Below are 18,880 nucleotides of genomic sequence, written 5' to 3'. Positions count from 1 at the left end.
GTCGAGTACTGTGATGCTCATAAATGTAAACGTAAATGTAACAAAATGTTACTGCACCATTATGCTAAGTATTTGTTTATTATTGAACTTTCAATGAATAGATGCATCTAAAAAAAATAATCTTACTCTGCAATAAGATAAAGAATTTTTGGGTGAACGCATGATTAAAAAGGGGGCTCAAAAGCACTTGTGTGGATGGGTGTATAAGAGAACATTTTGTAATTTAGTACAAATGCACTATTGTGGAACCTAATGAAATGCATGGTAAAAAGCTCAAGCAAATAAATGCTTGTGATTGGGTTCTTGTAAAGAAACCAAAGCAAGCTTGCAAAGGAGAGTTTAATTTTTCTTAACTTGTGCAAGTAGTTTACTGCACTGCTGTGTTATTGAGTAATAAAGTTTGGTGGAATAATGGAGCAGTAGTTGGCATAAACCTTTCCTTAAAGAGTTCATTGAGAACAAGATGAGAGCACATAATGAGGAGAAGAATTGTTGTGTTGGTTAGGAGTGGAGTTGTTATGGTAAGTAATTCGATAATAACTCTTTCTCAAATGCTAATTACTAATGAAATGGCAAATGATATCAGTGATTATGCTTCAGATGAAAAAATACACATTCTCAATGGCTGAACGTTGTGGCTCAGTTGTCAATGTGCTTAGTGAAATTGGTACTTCTTCCATGACTAACAATAGTATTTCCAATGTGACTATTTTAAATGAGGATTCAAAGAGTAAAATCTATTTGCCTGCCAAACTCAAAGACTAGGTTTTGTATTTAAGTTCTATTTTGTTTTTGTCCTTATTTTTTTTTTACATTTGCATTTGAATTCTGCAGTTGCCGAGACAGGTATTCCTCAGCAGATTCTAGACTGGACAGCCGGCATCCCGACTGCTCTTCATTTTCCTTCATGGACTTATTTTCTTCTACATTGAATAATTGAATACTCGATGTGGGATTCAGCCACCTGGTGCCTGACTCCTTTCTACTGCTGGCAATACAAGACCGGGTCAGCCGTAAGCTCAAGAACTACCCGCTGTAGAGTCCATATCTGCTCCCAAGCCTCCAGCTAGCTACCCCTTCTGGCAGGCAATACCTATTCAGGTGCACAACCTGGGCTGCGGAAAGAAGCTTGCCATGGCACGGACCTCGGCCTCAATCTTAGTACTGCATATCATAGCTGTCGCCAGGCCAGATACTTGTTGTGCGGGCCTCGACCACTACAAAACGGATTATTATCTGCAATGGGATTTTCTCCCTGAACACTCCATTCCCTTCCCCCATGTATAAAGAACACACACAGCAAATATCAATGACCAATGTAGAACATTTAATCACATTCACTTAAATATGTAGTTCTACTTAAATCTTTGTATTACATCAGTCATTTGTGATATACAAGTATGGTCATATATTAAGAAAAGAAAGTAGCTTGCTCGTAAACCTGAGCTAGAATTAGTACTAGTTCAAACAGATTTTCTGTGTTTTTATGTTGTGACCTGGCAGTTAGTATTATCACTTTCATAATAAGTTTTCAAGAAAACAGAGATCCCGCTGCTCCTGCTACGCTTAGTGTAGAGGCATACAGCTTTCTGTTAATATCTGCCGATTTAGTAACTCTTTAGTTCCAGTAGAATATATTTAGGCTGCCAAGTCAGTTTTATCAAATTGTTTAATCCACTCACAACTAGTGCAATCCTGCCACATGTACTGCCTAAGACAAAAGGCACACTTTGACTGTCAGCAGAATGTGGATACTCACACATTGTCATTAACCCCAAATCCCTAGTGAGTTGGATTTCTTTATGTTCCAAGATTAGTGGGTGCCATTTTGAATAAAATCTCCCTTCACTATTCTCGGATGAAAGCATTGAACCTACAAATTCGAATGTGATTTAAGTTTACACACACCATGTTTATAGTTTTCGGAGTCACTAAGAACTAAATCTGATGATGCAATGAACAACTTTTGTGAGGTCACTTTGTTAAATGGACACAAGGCGAGAAGCAGAGTGCTTAGAAGAAGGCTAACTGCTCATCTGTGCTTTTTATTATGAGTGAGGTGCCAGCCTCGCGCGGGTCTATGTGCGGTCAATATAAGTTTAAGCATGATATTGCTGCAGTGGAGCCAGTCTTCACACACGTAAGTGAAACTGCTCAGTTGAGATACATTTGTATCCATAACGACATTATCAGAGGTAGATCACATATCCTTGAATGCCCATTGATAGTCACTGGAAATAGTTCTATTATATACATAAAATTAACGTTTCAGAAGCTTTTAGACAAAATGAAAAAACTATACAATAAATCAAGCAATTGCATGCGTGGAAGCTTCACAAACATGTAATAAAAATAAATATAATAAATTATAAGATCCTGAAAACTGTGGTAGCTCACATACACGCAGAACATGGCGACATTTAATTTAGAGGTAGGCAGATGGCAGTTGTGGAATCTGCAATTACATGTCCGGCGCCCAGGAAAGGATACTCGTCGAAAGACGTAATGATTGTTTTTGTAATTTGTGAGATCTCAAAAAACGCGTTTGGGCGTGATGGAAGTGTTCTGTGTTTTCACTTTAGTCGGCGTTCCTCAAGTCATGCGCGGTAAGACCTCATTGGATCATTCGCAAGCGCGCAGCAACGCCAACTGTGCCCAGAGGTGGATTGGTCCACCCGTCACTAATGGCGGGCAGTGACATCATTCTCAATCTCAAGTTCTGCATAGCTCACAATCTGTTTTCAGTTCAAAGTTAGCGAGCCCTAGGGACTGATAAATAAAATGTATGTTTGAAAAAGCTCCTGACTCAAAGTGCTGATTTCAACCGTTAATAGGTCGCTTCGTCCATGTTGTCATCACTGCCACCACCAAAGTCGTCCCCGTCTTCAAAATACGAAGCAATGTAGTCATTTTCCTGCGTGTAAAGAAGACAAGATTATGAGTTATTGACATTTACAAATTCATCGTATCCTCTCTGGATCCCCAACTTGTGCTGAACTCGGGACTCCATGAGAAACATACAGAGAACTCTGGGTTCAAAATCCCCTCCCACAAGTAAAGGAGCAATGCTTTTAGACTGGCTCCTTTTGGTGCAAGTTGTGATGTCTTTCAAATAACACTGCCCAGAGCAGTGCTGGAGTTGGAGAAAAAAATTGCCTCCAGGAACCCATACATTGGGGTCCAAGATGTGGCAGGGGGAAGGTGGTGGAGTCAAGATGGGAGGACCTTGAACAGTAGTCAACTTGTACATTTATTTAAATAAAATCTGCGGCAAGGAAATTGACATCAAGGAAATATGTGATAGTAAACCGTTCTGGATTAGTTAATTGTTCACAAAGATGCTGCATTTTAAAATATCTTATGTGGGTTAAGACCCCTACTGCTTTAATCCTTGGGTGTCCAGCAATATAGAAGGGATTATAATAGCGGTAAAATAAATTTAATTGGTTAACACAGTTCTGGGAGAGCTCTGTGCTTTGTCCAGTCACAGTTTTGGCTGATAAAGTGGAATAGAGGGTTAGTGTGCCTGCTGTAAATCACATCGTGTAACATGCAGATCACAGATTTGTATGTTTTTCTTAGATAGGTAAGTGGGCTACTGCATTTGACATGGAGATAGTTTTGTTACTTCCAGTTCCTAGGTTGCAAGCCTTCTAATATAGCACAGTGAGCCATTTACCAGAATTAAGGAGCTGCATACAAACCAAGTCATGAGTTTAGAACCTTACTGTTATTTTCTCATCTGTTTCTATTCTACTTTTACAAAGAAGGGTTCCTTTGGGAACTAATATAGTCTTTTTAGTACAGACAACCACAATTATGTTTTATATCCTAGCTTTAGTCAGGACTTTATAACCAGACTAGAAGCTTCAATGAGATGTGATTTCTACACCTTATATGCCTCACTGTCTTATGTAACATTCCATATGGATTGATTTACACACTGATATTTTATTGTGCCTCTGTGTGTGATGTAAAGCACTCTGACACCACACACTGGGACGAGAAGGGCTATAAAAGAATTCAATAAAAATAGTAGGTGCCATTTAAATTAATAATAGTGTAATTACTGATACAGAGATAAATATTGCATTCTCACAATGAAAGCACATCTAATTTATTGGGAGGTGAACACATGTACCCACCTGCATCCAATAGTTTCTCTTGATTACTTGTGAAGTGATCAGCTCAGCGCCTTTGTTTCCTTCCATTACATTGGCATCAAGGTGTTAGGCTCCAGATTGTTCTCAGCCAAGATGATTGAATTAACAGAGGGGAGATGGCTTTATGAATCAGACCTTTGTTTTGGGCCCAGCTGATGTTAAAATAAGATAGCCTCCTTGCAGCCTGCAGGTTGCTGCTCTGAATAGAATGCAGCCAACGTGCAGGCTCTGCTGAATTATGTCCTGGTGTCGCAAAATGTGACAGCAATTTCAGCATATTTACCTAGGTCAGCCAGATCCAGCTGACACAGCAGCCAGAATCGAGCTCCAGAGTGTTCCCCCTATTTTCCAGCACTGGCTCACAGCATGGGAAGGCTTGTTTAACTCAATAACATCACTCATTTTTAAGTCTCGCATAGACATCACATGTGCTTTCCCTTCAAGAGCTTTTGTTTTATATCAGCGAATTTAGATACTGCCTATTGCTTACTATTGGTTGGCCTCAGTGGCACTCATTTGCTTGGTTCTTATTGGTCAGCTCCTCTTCGAGTGTTTGTCTCTTGCCTAGAGATTGGAAGCATTATTTGCGTCCTTCCACTACTCATTTTTTAGGCACTACTTTTTTGCTTGTGTTTCAGCACTCTTCTTAAGCTGGCTCCCTCGTGTGCTTTTCTCACCTCCTTCATCCTTATTGCTGCTTGCCCCATCCGCCTTCCCTACCTTTGTTTGTCTTGTTGCTTGCACCTGATAAATCCCTAGCTCCCTTGTTGCTGTTGTTGCCTGCCCCCAGCCGACCTCTCTCCCTACCCGTACTGTTGCTTGCCCCTGTGCACCCTTCATCCGTGTTGTTGCTTACACCCCACCTGCAATAAAAAACAAAAGTGCTATGACACATACACTGCTAACTACTTCGTAGCCCTTTCCCCCTACATCCTTTTTTCTTGAGGTTCCTTTGTTGAATGTATTTGGTGATTTTACTCCTGATGTAGAGTGGCCCTGTTCCATGTATTGCTTAATTGGTGATACAAAGCAGCTTGAATGTGGATCTTCTGGCATCCAGTAACCAGTGTAGGGCCGCAAGGAAGGGGAGATGTGAGTCTGTGTATTTACATGTAATAGTAGTCTGGCTGCAGAGTTCTGAATCCGTTGCAGTTTTACCATAGTTGATAAAGATGATCCGTGCTAGAGGGCATTGGCATAATCAAGTTTAGACAGTACAAGAGAGATAGTAGCCTGGACCTTGTGTGGAAATCCCAGGTGGGGTGAAGATCTATTTCAGCTTTCATTTAGTGCAATCCCACCATTAAATTAAACAAAAAGTACATTGGCAAGATTGCCATGAAAATGTTTTTCTCATGTTAAATCATTTCACTTGAAATTATTCATTAATTGCCTTTCTTTAAATTAATTTAATTGTATTCAAGTCAACTTGCTTCCATAATTTTGATGAACAAAATTCATTCACTTTTTCTGGTCATGTCTCATAAAAACGTTATAAATTACTACAAAGACATTGCATTAAGGATAATTCCTTTTGAAATCACAATCGACTTGAGGTTCTAATTATGATGATGAAGACTAGTGTTTTATTTGGACGTCTACTCTTGGACAGGCGGAGGAGTTCTTCTAAAACCTTTTTAACTTCTGACACATTGAAGACCACAAGTAATATGTTTACAACTAAAGAGTTAGAGTTGGGTAAATGATGGAAATATCAATATGATAAAGAAACATAATGACATGATTTAGTACTGTAAACCGGTTTCTCCTTTTTGGAATGTGCGTGCAGATAACATTGGTAAAACTCTTAAAGCATTAGAGTATTGACCCTAAACATAAAAGGCTTAAATAACCCTATCAAGAGGCAGGAGGTCCTTGCATACCTAGAGCAGTCCCGAGCTGAGGTTTGCCTCCTACAAGAGATGTACCTCCAACATAGAGATTGGACCAGGATGAGATCCCAGACCTTCACGCAGCAATTCTTCTCCTCACTTTCCACATAAGGCAAGAGTGGAGATTCTGTTCGCACAATCCTTTCAGGGAAAGATTGGGTCGAAGGTGATGGAGATATGGTGGTGGCTTCTGGGATACAGAATTCATTTTGGCCACCACCTGTCCTGGGGTCAGTGTACATCTCAAATGAGGGAAAAGGCAGATTACTCCATGAAGCAGCAGCAGACATTCTAACCTCACAGTTACATAAAATCTGAAAAACCCAAGCTGCCTGAAAAAAGTTTATGGAGCGCTCAGAGTCACTGACAAATTAAGACATAGCTATACAAACAAAAGATTCCCCCAGGAAAGTAGGAAAACAGTTATGTAGAAAATATAATAGGGCAAATTAGGACGAATCGCTAGTGAAACTAGACAGGGAACCAGAAATAGAGGGAGCAGAGTTACTATGTATGAAAGCATCAAAAATCTTCATCCAACCAAAAATCTATACCAAATTCTCCTTCATAAAAGATGCAGGGGCAGAGCTGAATTTCACCAATGACACACAGAAGGGTCTCCCCTCCCCTTTTTTGTGTACTGAAAAAATCTCTTTAAAAACAACAGAGAGAACAGACACACCAGGGTCACCGACGGAATCCTTACAGAAAAACGACAGAGTAAGAAAGCTACTCTTGGAGCCAAAGGCGGAGTTAAAAACGGAGGAAAGCGGAGAAAGAACATGCAGCCAAAAACAAGAACACGAGGGACTCAGGAAGCAATCCAAATGCAATAAGGATAACAAAGAAGAGCATCAAGTAAAGGGAAACGAGAAAGCTGAGAAAGATGACGAGAAAGGAAAAAAAAAAACATGCAAAACTTTGGAAATACGCATATTAGACGTCTCCAGGAACCCCCAAGAGTGCCACTGGAACCAGACATCATAATTCAACCCTGTCAACAGGGGTCAAACACAATACAAGACAAAGCGGTATTAACCTCAAACGCATCAAACCTTGTTTCTACCCCCGGTTACATCACAGAAAGGCAGGATAGCAATCATGACATTGCTGATCTACAAATAAAAAGCAGAGAAGAAAGGACCCTACAAAAAAGCATAGACACATCCTTCATAGTCCAAACTAAACACGCTCCAAGACCGACCGATTTGGGAAAAAATGGTTTACACTTACTCCAAGGGAAAGAGTGATACATCACAGCAGGACAGAGAAAACGAAACAAAGGAAGTGACGGAGGACTTAACAACAGAAGAGAGTAACTTACGGGCGTCTCTATTAAATACCATGAATCTCTCAACAAAGGCTATGGAATACCACTCCGACAAGATGGACATCCAACTAACTCTTTTAACCTGTTTAGCCATGCATGTTACAAACATTGATAACAAGCTTTCAGAACTAAACAACTTGATTAAGAGCCCCATTCCGAAACGGTCATCAAGCCTCTAAGCTGCACTTGTTATTCAATCACTGACAAACTAGCCACGCTACCGGCCGTAATGGGCGATCTTCTGACAGATATAAAGACCGCAAATAATACCAAAAGTAAGGGAGTCGTTAATGCAGGCAGGCATGTAGAAAGAACAAGCGAAGGACACATTTAAAAAAACAATCGAATAGGTGAGGCACCAATCCTATCTGACCAAATAAGAGATAAGCGTGGCTCAAAACCACCTGAGCAAACTTACCTCACTCAGATATCATTCCCATAAAATAAGCCAGCCAGACAGTGGAGAAGAATTAGAAAATATTTATTAGGCCGTTAGTTTCTCTATAGAGAGGCCCTGTCAGGACTTCACCCCGAGGAATGCGCCGAGAGGACTGACGGTTCTCAAAGCAACAATACATTATAACACGTTACAGCAACATTAGTCACGCCCCTAATGGAAAACTACAGGACTGGGTAAGTAGTGAACAATGGGCGCACACATAAAGCCGCTGCGCCTGCGGGAGGATGGCTCTGTTATCACCCCAAGGCCACAGAGCCGAGACTCCGCTCCTCCAGGCATGGAAACATTACTGATAGCAAAGAAACACATTCTCGTTGTTAGTTTTCTGCAAATGCTAACTCAAGACTAGAAACGCTGCGACCAGTGATTTTCTGCTCATAAGGGAGAGGGCATTGCAGTCGGGTCGCGGAGACATGGTCCCAAGATGGCGGCACAGGAGCTAAGCTAAGAAATGAATAACTGGAGCACGAAAATAACCAATTAGTCCTAAATACATATGCAACATATCATTCGGTTAGACACACTATGCTAACTTATACGTCATCATGTTATGTGAATTGAGGGGCGGGAAATGCAAAACCTATCAGACCCTCCTTTTAGCATTGTGTGGCTAACATGATCTCAGCCTTTATTGGCCAAAGGAGTGCCTTTACAATAACTATGGGAAAAGCAACTAGCTAATAATATCCTCAATCCTCAAAGAGGCTCTCATCAATAGCAATAAGTGATTGAATTTCTTTGTGTATCACATTATTCAAAACTGGATATTGTCGAGATTGATGTTTTGAGGAGATCACGGTACTGGCACAAAGCGAGCAACAAGGAGGAAGGCAATAAACACAAAAACCGAAAATCAAGATAAATCCCAAAACTCCCACTACCCCCATCAAGATCTTCCAACCCCCAGAAGTGAAAGCACCCCAGAACCACCCACTCAATGACCAGGTGCCAGTGTCCTGATATAATTCAGCAGCCAATCAATGAAGTTTTAGTACAGCCAGATTAACAGTGGGAGCGGAATCAGGTATGTAAACACAACAGGAGGTCCGGATGACGCGACAGGCTCCACCCCTATCAGCCAGGATGTGGAGAAGTGTGGCTCACTGGTTAGAAGCGGCAGACCCTGAAACAGATGTCGGCCCGGGACCAGGGTTCAATTCCCGTCGTGGCAGGGTCTTGGGTCAATGTCTGCGGACTCGATAATTCTCGCCTAGGTGCCTAAGCTAACCATGGGTCCCACTCTGCAACTCTGGGCAATAGCTTGCCTAATCTCCACAACGGCCCTATCAGCACCGGGGATGCCTGGCTGCACCTTGGGGGTGCCCAGGAGGGACCATCTCACAGGGAAAGCCAGGACGGGTTCCCCAGCGGTATACAGCGCCAGGACACTCCGAGATGGAGTAACAGTGCGCTTTACAAGTATACATTTACATTTTAGGATGACGTCAAGAACCATCCTGTTTTGTAAAGTGAAAACTCTCATAGCCTGCATCTCAACAGTCATGTTGGTCACAATGTCAGCTTCTGTATTGACCATCTTCTCCATAACCCTAGATTCGGCTCCTAATAGCCCTACTATTGAACATGGGACCCCAAAATGGTAACAACCCCCGAGTAATGTCCGTCCATTGTTGTAAAAAAGTATCAGTCTCGTCAACGTCATCTGTTTGAAGTTCCCTCCTTTTCCTCTGTCTGGGAACCACTGGGGACCAACGATGGGTCTTATGGTAATTAGAAGGAGCCATATAAACTGGGGGTAGGAGATATGGTAAATGGCAGACACCCCCCATCCCTCAGGTAACCAGAAGTATCCATTCTCACCGCAAACAAAATAGATATTCGGTGGAGGGACTAAAGAGGGGCTGATGGACAATCGGATTGAAGAGGTCATATTACAGGAACTTACCAACCTTTATAGGTCCCTTTCCTAGAACGCAGAATGGAGACTGAGGACCCACCACAGCAATAGGGACTAAGGGATGTCTGCTGCTATTCCCCGGGGGAGGACGTCGGAAAATCAAAGAAGAGTTCAACTGCCGAAAACTCTAACGAGATCTGTGTCATTCCGTGCAGTATACCGTCCCACCTTTCTGTAACATTTATTTACAAAAGTCTGGTCAAAACGTCCGTCATTAAGAAACGTCCAAAAGGGGATTGGTGTATAGGGCGTACTCGCATTGTTTGGGTGGATCCACTATTGGTGAGTCGAGGCTGCAAGAAATCAGGCTGCTGGAAGAATTTCACCAAACTGATCAGGGTGTACCATCCCACACAACTATTCACATAAGATAACGGAAGGGCCAGCAACCTATCTTTTTTGTGTACAGCTGAAGGCAATAACCCGCAAACCCAACAGTCAGTAACACTGTACACAGCAAGAGCATGATGTAATGTCTTAATGAAAACATTATCCTGGTAGCCTTTACGCAATAATTCTTCTCGATAGTCTAAAGTAACCACATTATGTTCAGGTGTCGGGGTAGTGGTAGACATGAATTGGTGAACCGGGTACTTTTCATTAATGAAAAATAGAATCCCAAGAACTATTATGAATACAATGATGATCACCATTATAACTACAATTTTTGCGTTCCTGGATAATGATGACCAGGGTGAATCAGGTTCAGCTCTGCGAGGAGCCGCAAAGGGCTGCTCCTCCTCAGGAATGGGACGGCCAAAAGGGTACATATTCACCTAGCTATAACTCCAATAATAAACTAAAAGAAAAAGGATCAGTTCACACTGAGGCCAACCAGAGTGGATCTTCTCCCTGTGTCCGTTAGAGCCTCACAGGCAGGCTCCTATTGTTCATGCCCTAACTCCCACGTCAGAGTTGCACAGCTTCACAACTCAAAGGAGCACTTAATCTGGGCCCAGACACGACCTAATGTTCTCGTAACAATGTCTTGACTAGTGCACCATGGGTCAATCTGTAGTCCTTCCCTATTTCCCTCGCTCAGCCCCTCTTCCAGTGCACCGTTCTCCTTTTCTGGGCCGCAGATTATAGCGAGTGCTCCCTCGCACCTCTGGATCTGTGAACAAAATAGGAGGGTCAACGGCAAGGGACTTATCCACTGATGTCGAATCTATTTGATCTCGAGAGGCTTTGTCTCTCTCAACTAAGGTCAGCCTCTCTACGTTCTCAGATAGCTCCTCTCCCCTCAACTGAGCATCAGAGAAGGGCACATACCGAGGAACTGTTTCACTTTCCTGATCAGCGACACCCTCCCTCACCCACGCATCATATGGCAATGGAAGTGGAACCTTCTTCACGTGACTGACATGCATCCACGACTTGTGGCCCTGGATCCTGAGTGCGGTACTTGTTGCCAAGAGCACCAATCAAGGCTCGCTCCACCTCGGCTCCAAGCAGGATTTCCGTTGATATCAACGAACCAATACACCGTCACCGGGTTGGATGGAATGTCCAGGCCCCTCCGGTTGCGGCTTCAGCGTGTCTGCTACCTGCTGGTGAAGGTAACGGAGATCTTTCGTCAAAGCATACAAGTAGTCTGTCAACAGAGGATATCCAATATCCGCAAAACATTTAGGCCTCGGGACACCCCAAACATTAGCTGGGCGACCAAAGGCCACCTCATACGGGGAGATACCTGTCGTGGAGTTCATTGTCACCAGAGTAGAAAGCAGAGCTAAAGGGAGTGCGTCTGGCCATCGCAGCCCTGTACTCTCATGGATCTTAGCCAACTTTAACTTCAAAGTCCCATTATATCTCTCTACCAACCCTGCAGATTGGGGATGTCGTGCTGCATGAAATTTCTGCTGAATTTGCAGTCCCTTACATATCAGTTTCATCAATCTGGCTTTAAAGTGTGTCCCGCTGTCACTCCAGATCACCCGAGGCAATCCATATCTCGAAAAGTATTCCTTAATCAACACCTTTGCTGTTGCCATAGCTGTGCATTCTTTCGTTGGAAAAGCCTCCACTCATCTACTAAAAGTACACACCACTACCAGGACATACTTAAGATTGTTTACCCTCTCCATCTCAATGTAATCCATCTGGAACACCTCAAAAGGAAAAGGAGGTGCAAAATTACCGGAGAGAACAGGTGTCCCCCTCCCAGGATTGTATCGCAAACAGACCATGCAATGTTTTACTAAATGTGTCGCCACTCTAGAGATATTGTCATTACGCCATACTGGGTCCAGTAATTTACAAATCCCCTTGGCACTAACATGTGCCGGCCCATGAGCCATTGTGACCACAGGAAGAACATATGCGTCAGGGAGCAACCACCTTCGTTTGTCTGATAGGTCTGTCCAACAATCATCCGAGTCCAGTCGCCCCACACTCTCCCTCCATATCTTCAACTCGTCCTCTGTTGCCCCGTCTGAACATCCCGTACACTCTCCACAGTGATCATAAACATGTCATTGTCTTTTTTTTTTTGTCCTCATACGCCAATAAAGATATTTTCAGTATTGATTATACCGAGAATCTTTATGGAAGCTCTTTCTGCAGACACCCAGTATAAATCTCACGGTACCACCATGTAAACAGTCAGCTCAGTCTCCCACTTTACCAGACCCTTAAACTGATCTTAGGGTGGATCCTTCCGCAAAAAGCATAATCATTGGACAAAGTTGTTATAATCCATCAAGCCAAATTATACAGGGGGTCCAAAAATGCTTCCTTCTCTTCCATGCTATACTATCCAGACTAAGAGTATGCCTGATTGCCCTTATCCAATCTGCATATATCGGGACAGTGGTGCTCACCCACAGTTTACATATTTCCCTGCGGGCTAAAACAATTAAATAAAAAAATAACTTGTTACTGTCTCGAGGTACATTTTCATAGTTAGAAGGAATTCCAAAAAAAACTTGTTGCGTACTAACCTGTATTTCATACCCAAAGAGGGCTTTCATACCTTCTTGTATTTCAAACCAAAATTCATTAAGTGCGGGACAGGTCATGAACATATGCAGGTCATCTGCTTTTTCCAGATTGCACTTTGGACAACAGGGAGTAGGCCCCTTCGAAAATTTGGCGAGCCTAGCTGGCGACCAATATACTCTATGGAGAGAAAACAAGTGATTCCGCTTTAAATTGGCGGGTGAGACCGTAAGATGTAGTAAATCAAAGGATACTTGCCATAAGATCTGCAAGTCGACGTCCAGTACTTGATCCCTCCATAGCTGTTCTGGAAGAGCGAAGTCTCTATCTTCCTCCTCGAGTATTGTCCAGTAGAGGACTGATGTTTTGAGTGATCTAGGTGTCTTCATTAAAAGCTCATCCAAAACAGTCTTAACACCTTTATCCCCTGTAACAGCCTGGGTCCAGCTTTTAATTTGTAAGTACTTGAATTTAGATACATTTTTATCCGTAAGAACAGAAATGTCTTCCCAACTCAAAAGATTCCCTTCAGGCAATAACTGGCCCCATGTTCTGATGTTTGCACTCTGTGCAGGCCAGGCCTCCAACAATCTTAACAGAGAAATTAGCTCCACTGAAATAGCATCGGCGATAGATTCTGCCAAGAGAAGCAAGGCTCCAGGCCCTGACGGGCTACCCTCCGAGATCTATAAAGTGTTAGCACCTGTAATAATACCAGTTTTGAAATTGCTTTTTACTTCTATATATGAGGAAGGAGGCAAAATCCCTGTTTCTTGGAATGATGCCACAGTGGTCCTTATCTTAAAACCAATGAAGAGACCATCCCAATGTGATTCATATAGGCCTATCTCCCTCCTAAATACTGATTACAAGCTCATGGCAAAAATATTAGCGGAGAGATTAAACGGGGCAGCAGGGCAATTATTACACTTAGATCAAAAGGGCTTTGTCAGAGGGCGCTCTATACAAGATCTTACACAAGCTTTGGTGGGTGCAATAGATGTTGCCTCTCAATATAAAGTTCCACTAACAGTTATCACATTAGATGCCGCAAAGGCTTTTGACCGCGTTAACTGGGAATTTTTGGCTAAAGTACTAGAAAAGGTCAATTTAGGCAGAAACTTCTGTAGGGCAATAGCAGCCTTTTACCAAGCTCGGATAGCTAGATTATTAATAAACGGCAGTTTATCCTATCCTATAAAAATCCAAAGAGGGACAAGACAAGGGTGTCCGCTTTCACCCTTGCTCTTTGATTTATATATGGAATCATTTGCAGAGAAGATCAGACAAGACCAAGACATCCTACCTTTTAAACATGTCATTTTCTTGTACCCACCTAGCTGGTCCTGCCACAAACATACGTGGGAGTTTTGTCTTAGCAGTTTCTTTAGCTGTCTGATCTGCAAATGCATTGCCCCGGCCCACATCGTCCACCACTGCTTTGTGTGCACTACATTTTATTATAGCCAGTCTTTTGGGAAGCGTTAATGCTGTTAACAATCGTAGTATCAATGGGCCATGCTGTATATTCTGTCCATGTGATGTCAAAAAACCCCTTTGTACCCACAGTAGCCCATAACTATAAGCCACGCCAATTGGCTGTCAGTATAAATATTCAAATCCAGTCCCTCACTCAATTCACACGCTCGTAACAAGGCTACCAACTCCACAGCTTGTGCAGACTGATAAGGGACCCTGGATGTCTCCACAACCTTCTGCAATTTTGTTATGGCATAGGCTGCAGTCGTAGTGCCATTTGGAAGTTTAAACACGAGCCATCGACATACAATTCCCCTTGGGGTTCAATTAGGGGAGTGTCTGTCAAGTCTATCCGTCCCTCCGTTTCTTCCTCAGTCCGAAACAAACAATCATGGACATAATTGTCCTTTTCGTCCGAAGGGAGGGGTAGTAACGTGGCTGGATTCGAGTCTTGTGGAACTGTTGTTTTTTTTAAGATGGCCAGTTGGAGACGTCTATTGACGACGCAGATATAAGATCAACAACATAGGAGGTTAACCGACAATATTGGGGTAAGCGTTTGCCAGAGTCGCTCATTGAGTTGCCAACTAACGTGATATGGACGTAGTATCCTAGTATTTAATTTTTTGCCTATTCACAGAACACAGCTGACGTTGAGAGCGTATAACACAATCTTTTTTACACCAGACGGTCATGGTGAGTGGTCTGAGGACCTTTGATACATTAATTTGATAGGAACCTTTTGGTGCTCGGACACTTGTGGCGCACTAGGGGCAGAATATTTGGTGTCTTTTAGGACTACAGGATTATCACAAGGGTTGTTTGGAGTTTTGTTAACTCACACTACATTATTAGCCCTACACTGCTTGTTGGTGGTAGTCACTGGTTCAGCACGTTATCATTTCAAGACACGCCTAGAAATTGTGGTTAATCCTAACTTTGAATCATGAAAACTGTGATAGCTTTAATTGTTACATTATACAATATTACTTTTGTAGTGCCTTGACACGGAACTGACGCATACGTCATCGGAATGAACATTGTACTCAAGATTAAGTCATTCTCCCCTGAAGAAGGGTCAGAGAGACCCGAAATGCATTGGGAATTTTCTTTGTGAATCATTTTATTTTTCAGTTTTTTGTCCAGTGTTAAATACACCGCAGATTGATTCATGTTTTGTATACTTTGCATGTTTGCACAGCTTGAATGATTTGCCCTAAACAATAGTAAATCTTTGAGAATAAGTGGAAATTCATGGAATAATGTGATTGATTTACTATGATTATTTTTGGACCATTCATGTGAAAGTAGATTTACATACTTTGAAACCTTAGGGACCAAGGGTGAGCTCCCGGTTAGACCTGGTTGCTGCCAGGCCTCTACAGGGCTAGTTTTCAGAGAGTTGTGGGCACAACTCACACCCGGGTTGCTCCTAAAAATAGTTTAAATAAAGTACACACGATTAACTGGTTGACTACAGGAGTGCAGGTCAGTTTCATTACATTGCAGTCTAGACACAGCCCAACCAACAGGCCAGCACCCACTAAACTAAAAGATTATGGCTTCTTTTAGAGAAATATCTAACCTAACACTGAATCAGGCTGAAACCAAAGTTTATGGTACAGAAGAAGCAGCAGACATTTATGCATTGATCGAACAAGTTTGTACGTTCAGTACATCGAAAGGCACTACTTCACAAATGTTGAAGCAACTTGAATACACTATGCGCAAGGAGGTGAATCAACGTTTACATGCGACAACATTGATAGAATATCATAAAGTTAAGAGGATACCCAGGGGATTACGCATAGCGCTCAAACCAATGTTGTTTAAATTCAATAAAGCATTTATGACGAAGTGGCAGGCCATTTTAAATAAATGTTCATTGGACTTAATTCTCTTAATAATAGAGGAACTTTCACAAATATTAAAAGACCTGCAAGAAGACATTTACAAACTTCAGCAAGATCTAACCAAGAACATACCGACTGAGGATTGGACAAAGATACTGGAAGATATAAACACAAGGTTGGATGTGCATGCGAAGGAGGTACATGATCGAAAAATCCGCAAATTCCGCAGGGACACAATTGATTATAAACTCGATGAAGTTTACACGTGGGCGGAAGCCTATGCACAGAAGAGATACACCAGCAGACCGACCCCAAGACAAACGTCTTCTGAAGAGAGTGTAGTACAGGAGGATGAACTCATTACAAAGAGCACCAGTACACATCCAGATGAGCACCGATCAATCAGAAACAAGTGCGGCAGGACCATCAAAGAGCACTCAACCGTCTTTTTTAGCAGAGGGCCAATCATCCATCCACCCGCCAGACCCACCGGCAGAAACAAGACCAGACGCACCCGTAGGGGACAAAACCACAAAAAAAACATTGGAAAGCGGACGACCACAACGCACGGTAACGAAAAAACCAACCTAGTGGTAAACATATCCAAAAGGGAATTAACGCAGGAAGAGACACGAGTTTTGAATAAGGGGACATCATTTGTACCTACATACGTTTCAAATGGATTAGAGACTGAAATTGCTCTGTTTAAGTTTTTACGTAAACTACGGTTAAAATGGTTTTTTGCCTCAACTAGCACTAATGGCAGTGGACGCCCATCTGATAAATTTAGACCTAAGAGCAAATTTATGTCTCCTATCTCACACAAGATATTAGACAACTTTGAGATACTAGTAAAAAAAGATTTGGAAGCCATCAGGTATGAACCTCCTAAGAAACAGAACTTGACAACAAGTGAAAAACGGATACTCAACAAATTGAAACAGGATACCACAATAACGTTCCAACCAGCAGACAAAGGAGGTGCCCTCGTGATGATGGACACATCGTTTTATGATCAAAAAGTCAATGACCATGTAAAAGACACTGAGACATACATTCAACTGGATTGTGATCCCACAGATGAATTTTCTAAATTGTTAAACGAAATCATTTCGAGAGCAGAGAACTCTGGCATTATCAATATCAACACAGGCAAATATTTGAGAACTAATTTTCCACAAGTGCCACATATTTATATGTTGCCTAAAATTCACAAGAGCATCTACGACCCCCCGTTTAGACCCATCGTGGCAGGATGTGGATCTATTCATGAACCCATTGGACATTTCATTGATTACTATTTACAACCACTGGTACAAACCTGGACAACATATTTGAAAGACACAACTGATTGTTTGGTTAAACTTTCAGAAGTGAACGATTCAATAGATGACACCACCATATTGTGCACCATTGATGTGGTGGCACTCTACACATCGATAGCACACACGGAGGGCTTAGAAGCCATAGAATGGAGATTGTTACAATCCAACCTAGATCAACCACTATGTGTTTTTCTACTGGAGCTTCTGCATTTTTCTTTATTTCACAGTTATTTCAGTTGGAAATCCCAATATTTTTTACAAAAAACAGGGACATCCATGGGTTTTTCTGGTGCCCCTTCTTACGCTAACACCTTCATGGCACAATTTGAACAACAACACATCCTATCCAACAGAGGGTGGACAGAACATTTGATCCTAATCTTGCGATTCATTGATGATATTCTGGTTATTTGGCGTGGCAGCAGAGAGGAGTTGGAAAACAGAATCAGGGAACTCAATGAATGCAACCCCCGAATAAAGTTCACTCATAACATCCAAGAAAATAAGATACAGTTTCTTGACATAGAGATTTGTAAAACAGCACAAGGGATATCCACTATCGTGCATCGCAAACCAACGGATGTGAACAATGCGTTACATTACACCAGTGCACATCCCTTGAATCTGAAGAACCACCTACCTATATCTCAATTTATACGCATCAAAAGAATAACATCTAACCAAACAGAGTGTGACGAGCTGTTCAAAGAACAAATAGAAAGGTACACAGAAAGAGGCTACCCAATGAATATACTTCAGGATTCTGTTCAGAAAGTTTCTAAGATGGATCGGAAGAACCTTTTGCAGAAGACAGAAAAATCGCCAAATGACAGAATTGTATTTGTGATGAAACATTCAACGCAATCTCAGAGGATTAAACGTATCTTGAAGAAGCGCTGGGAGATGATAGCCAATGAGCCAGATTTCACTAACCTGTTCAGAAATTTTCCAATTGTAGCACATACACGTGCTAAAAATATTAGGGAGATACTGAAGAACCCTAGACAAATTCATGTAATGACTTTCAAAGGGATGAGAAAATGTTACAATTGTGGTCAATGCAACAACGTTATTGCAGGTAAAACATTTCCTCACCCTCACACAGGCAAGGACATAGTGCTCAGACATAGTGCTGACTGCAACACCACAGGTGTAATTTACGCGATTACATGCCCATGCGGCTTAACTTACGTGGGAAGGACATCGAGAAAAGTAAAAACGCGTATAATTGAACATAAGAGCACAATCCGCAATAGGTCATCCACCTCTAGTTTAGCTACTCATTGGATCAGGTCTAACCATACAATACCACAAGTAAGATTCACAGTACTAGAAGTAGTTGAAAAACACACAGGAAAAGATCACAACACAGCACCAGCCCGTCGAGAAACATTTTGGATCAAGAAACTGGGAACCTTGACACCGGGTGGGCTTAATGATCAGTATGAGATGTTATGCTTCCTATAAAATGTAATGACACTCTGTTAACAAGCCGGGTAGCATGTTTCCTCTAATGACAA

General features: G+C 42.1%; 1 protein-coding gene across 1 annotated transcript in view; it reads right to left on the bottom strand.

Annotated features, from left to right (window-relative positions):
* Positions 1–1,294: 1,294 nt before the first annotated feature.
* Positions 1,295–18,880, bottom strand: part of POLR3G (RNA polymerase III subunit G) — a 471,818-nt gene continuing 454,232 nt past the window's right edge. Inside the window, exon 8 of the mRNA XM_078677340.1 lies at positions 1,295–2,914. Within this exon, the coding sequence (XP_078533466.1) occupies positions 2,828–2,914 (87 nt within the window). The 3' untranslated portion in view covers positions 1,295–2,827. The remainder of the gene's footprint in view (positions 2,915–18,880) is intronic.

The sequence above is a fragment of the Lissotriton helveticus genome, chromosome 2_1 (assembly GCF_964261635.1).
Source record: "Lissotriton helveticus chromosome 2_1, aLisHel1.1, whole genome shotgun sequence".
Taxonomy (NCBI): Eukaryota; Metazoa; Chordata; class Amphibia; order Caudata; family Salamandridae; genus Lissotriton; species Lissotriton helveticus.
The sequence above is the reverse complement of the archived record's forward strand: the minus strand, read 5'-3'. Positions and strand labels throughout refer to the sequence as shown.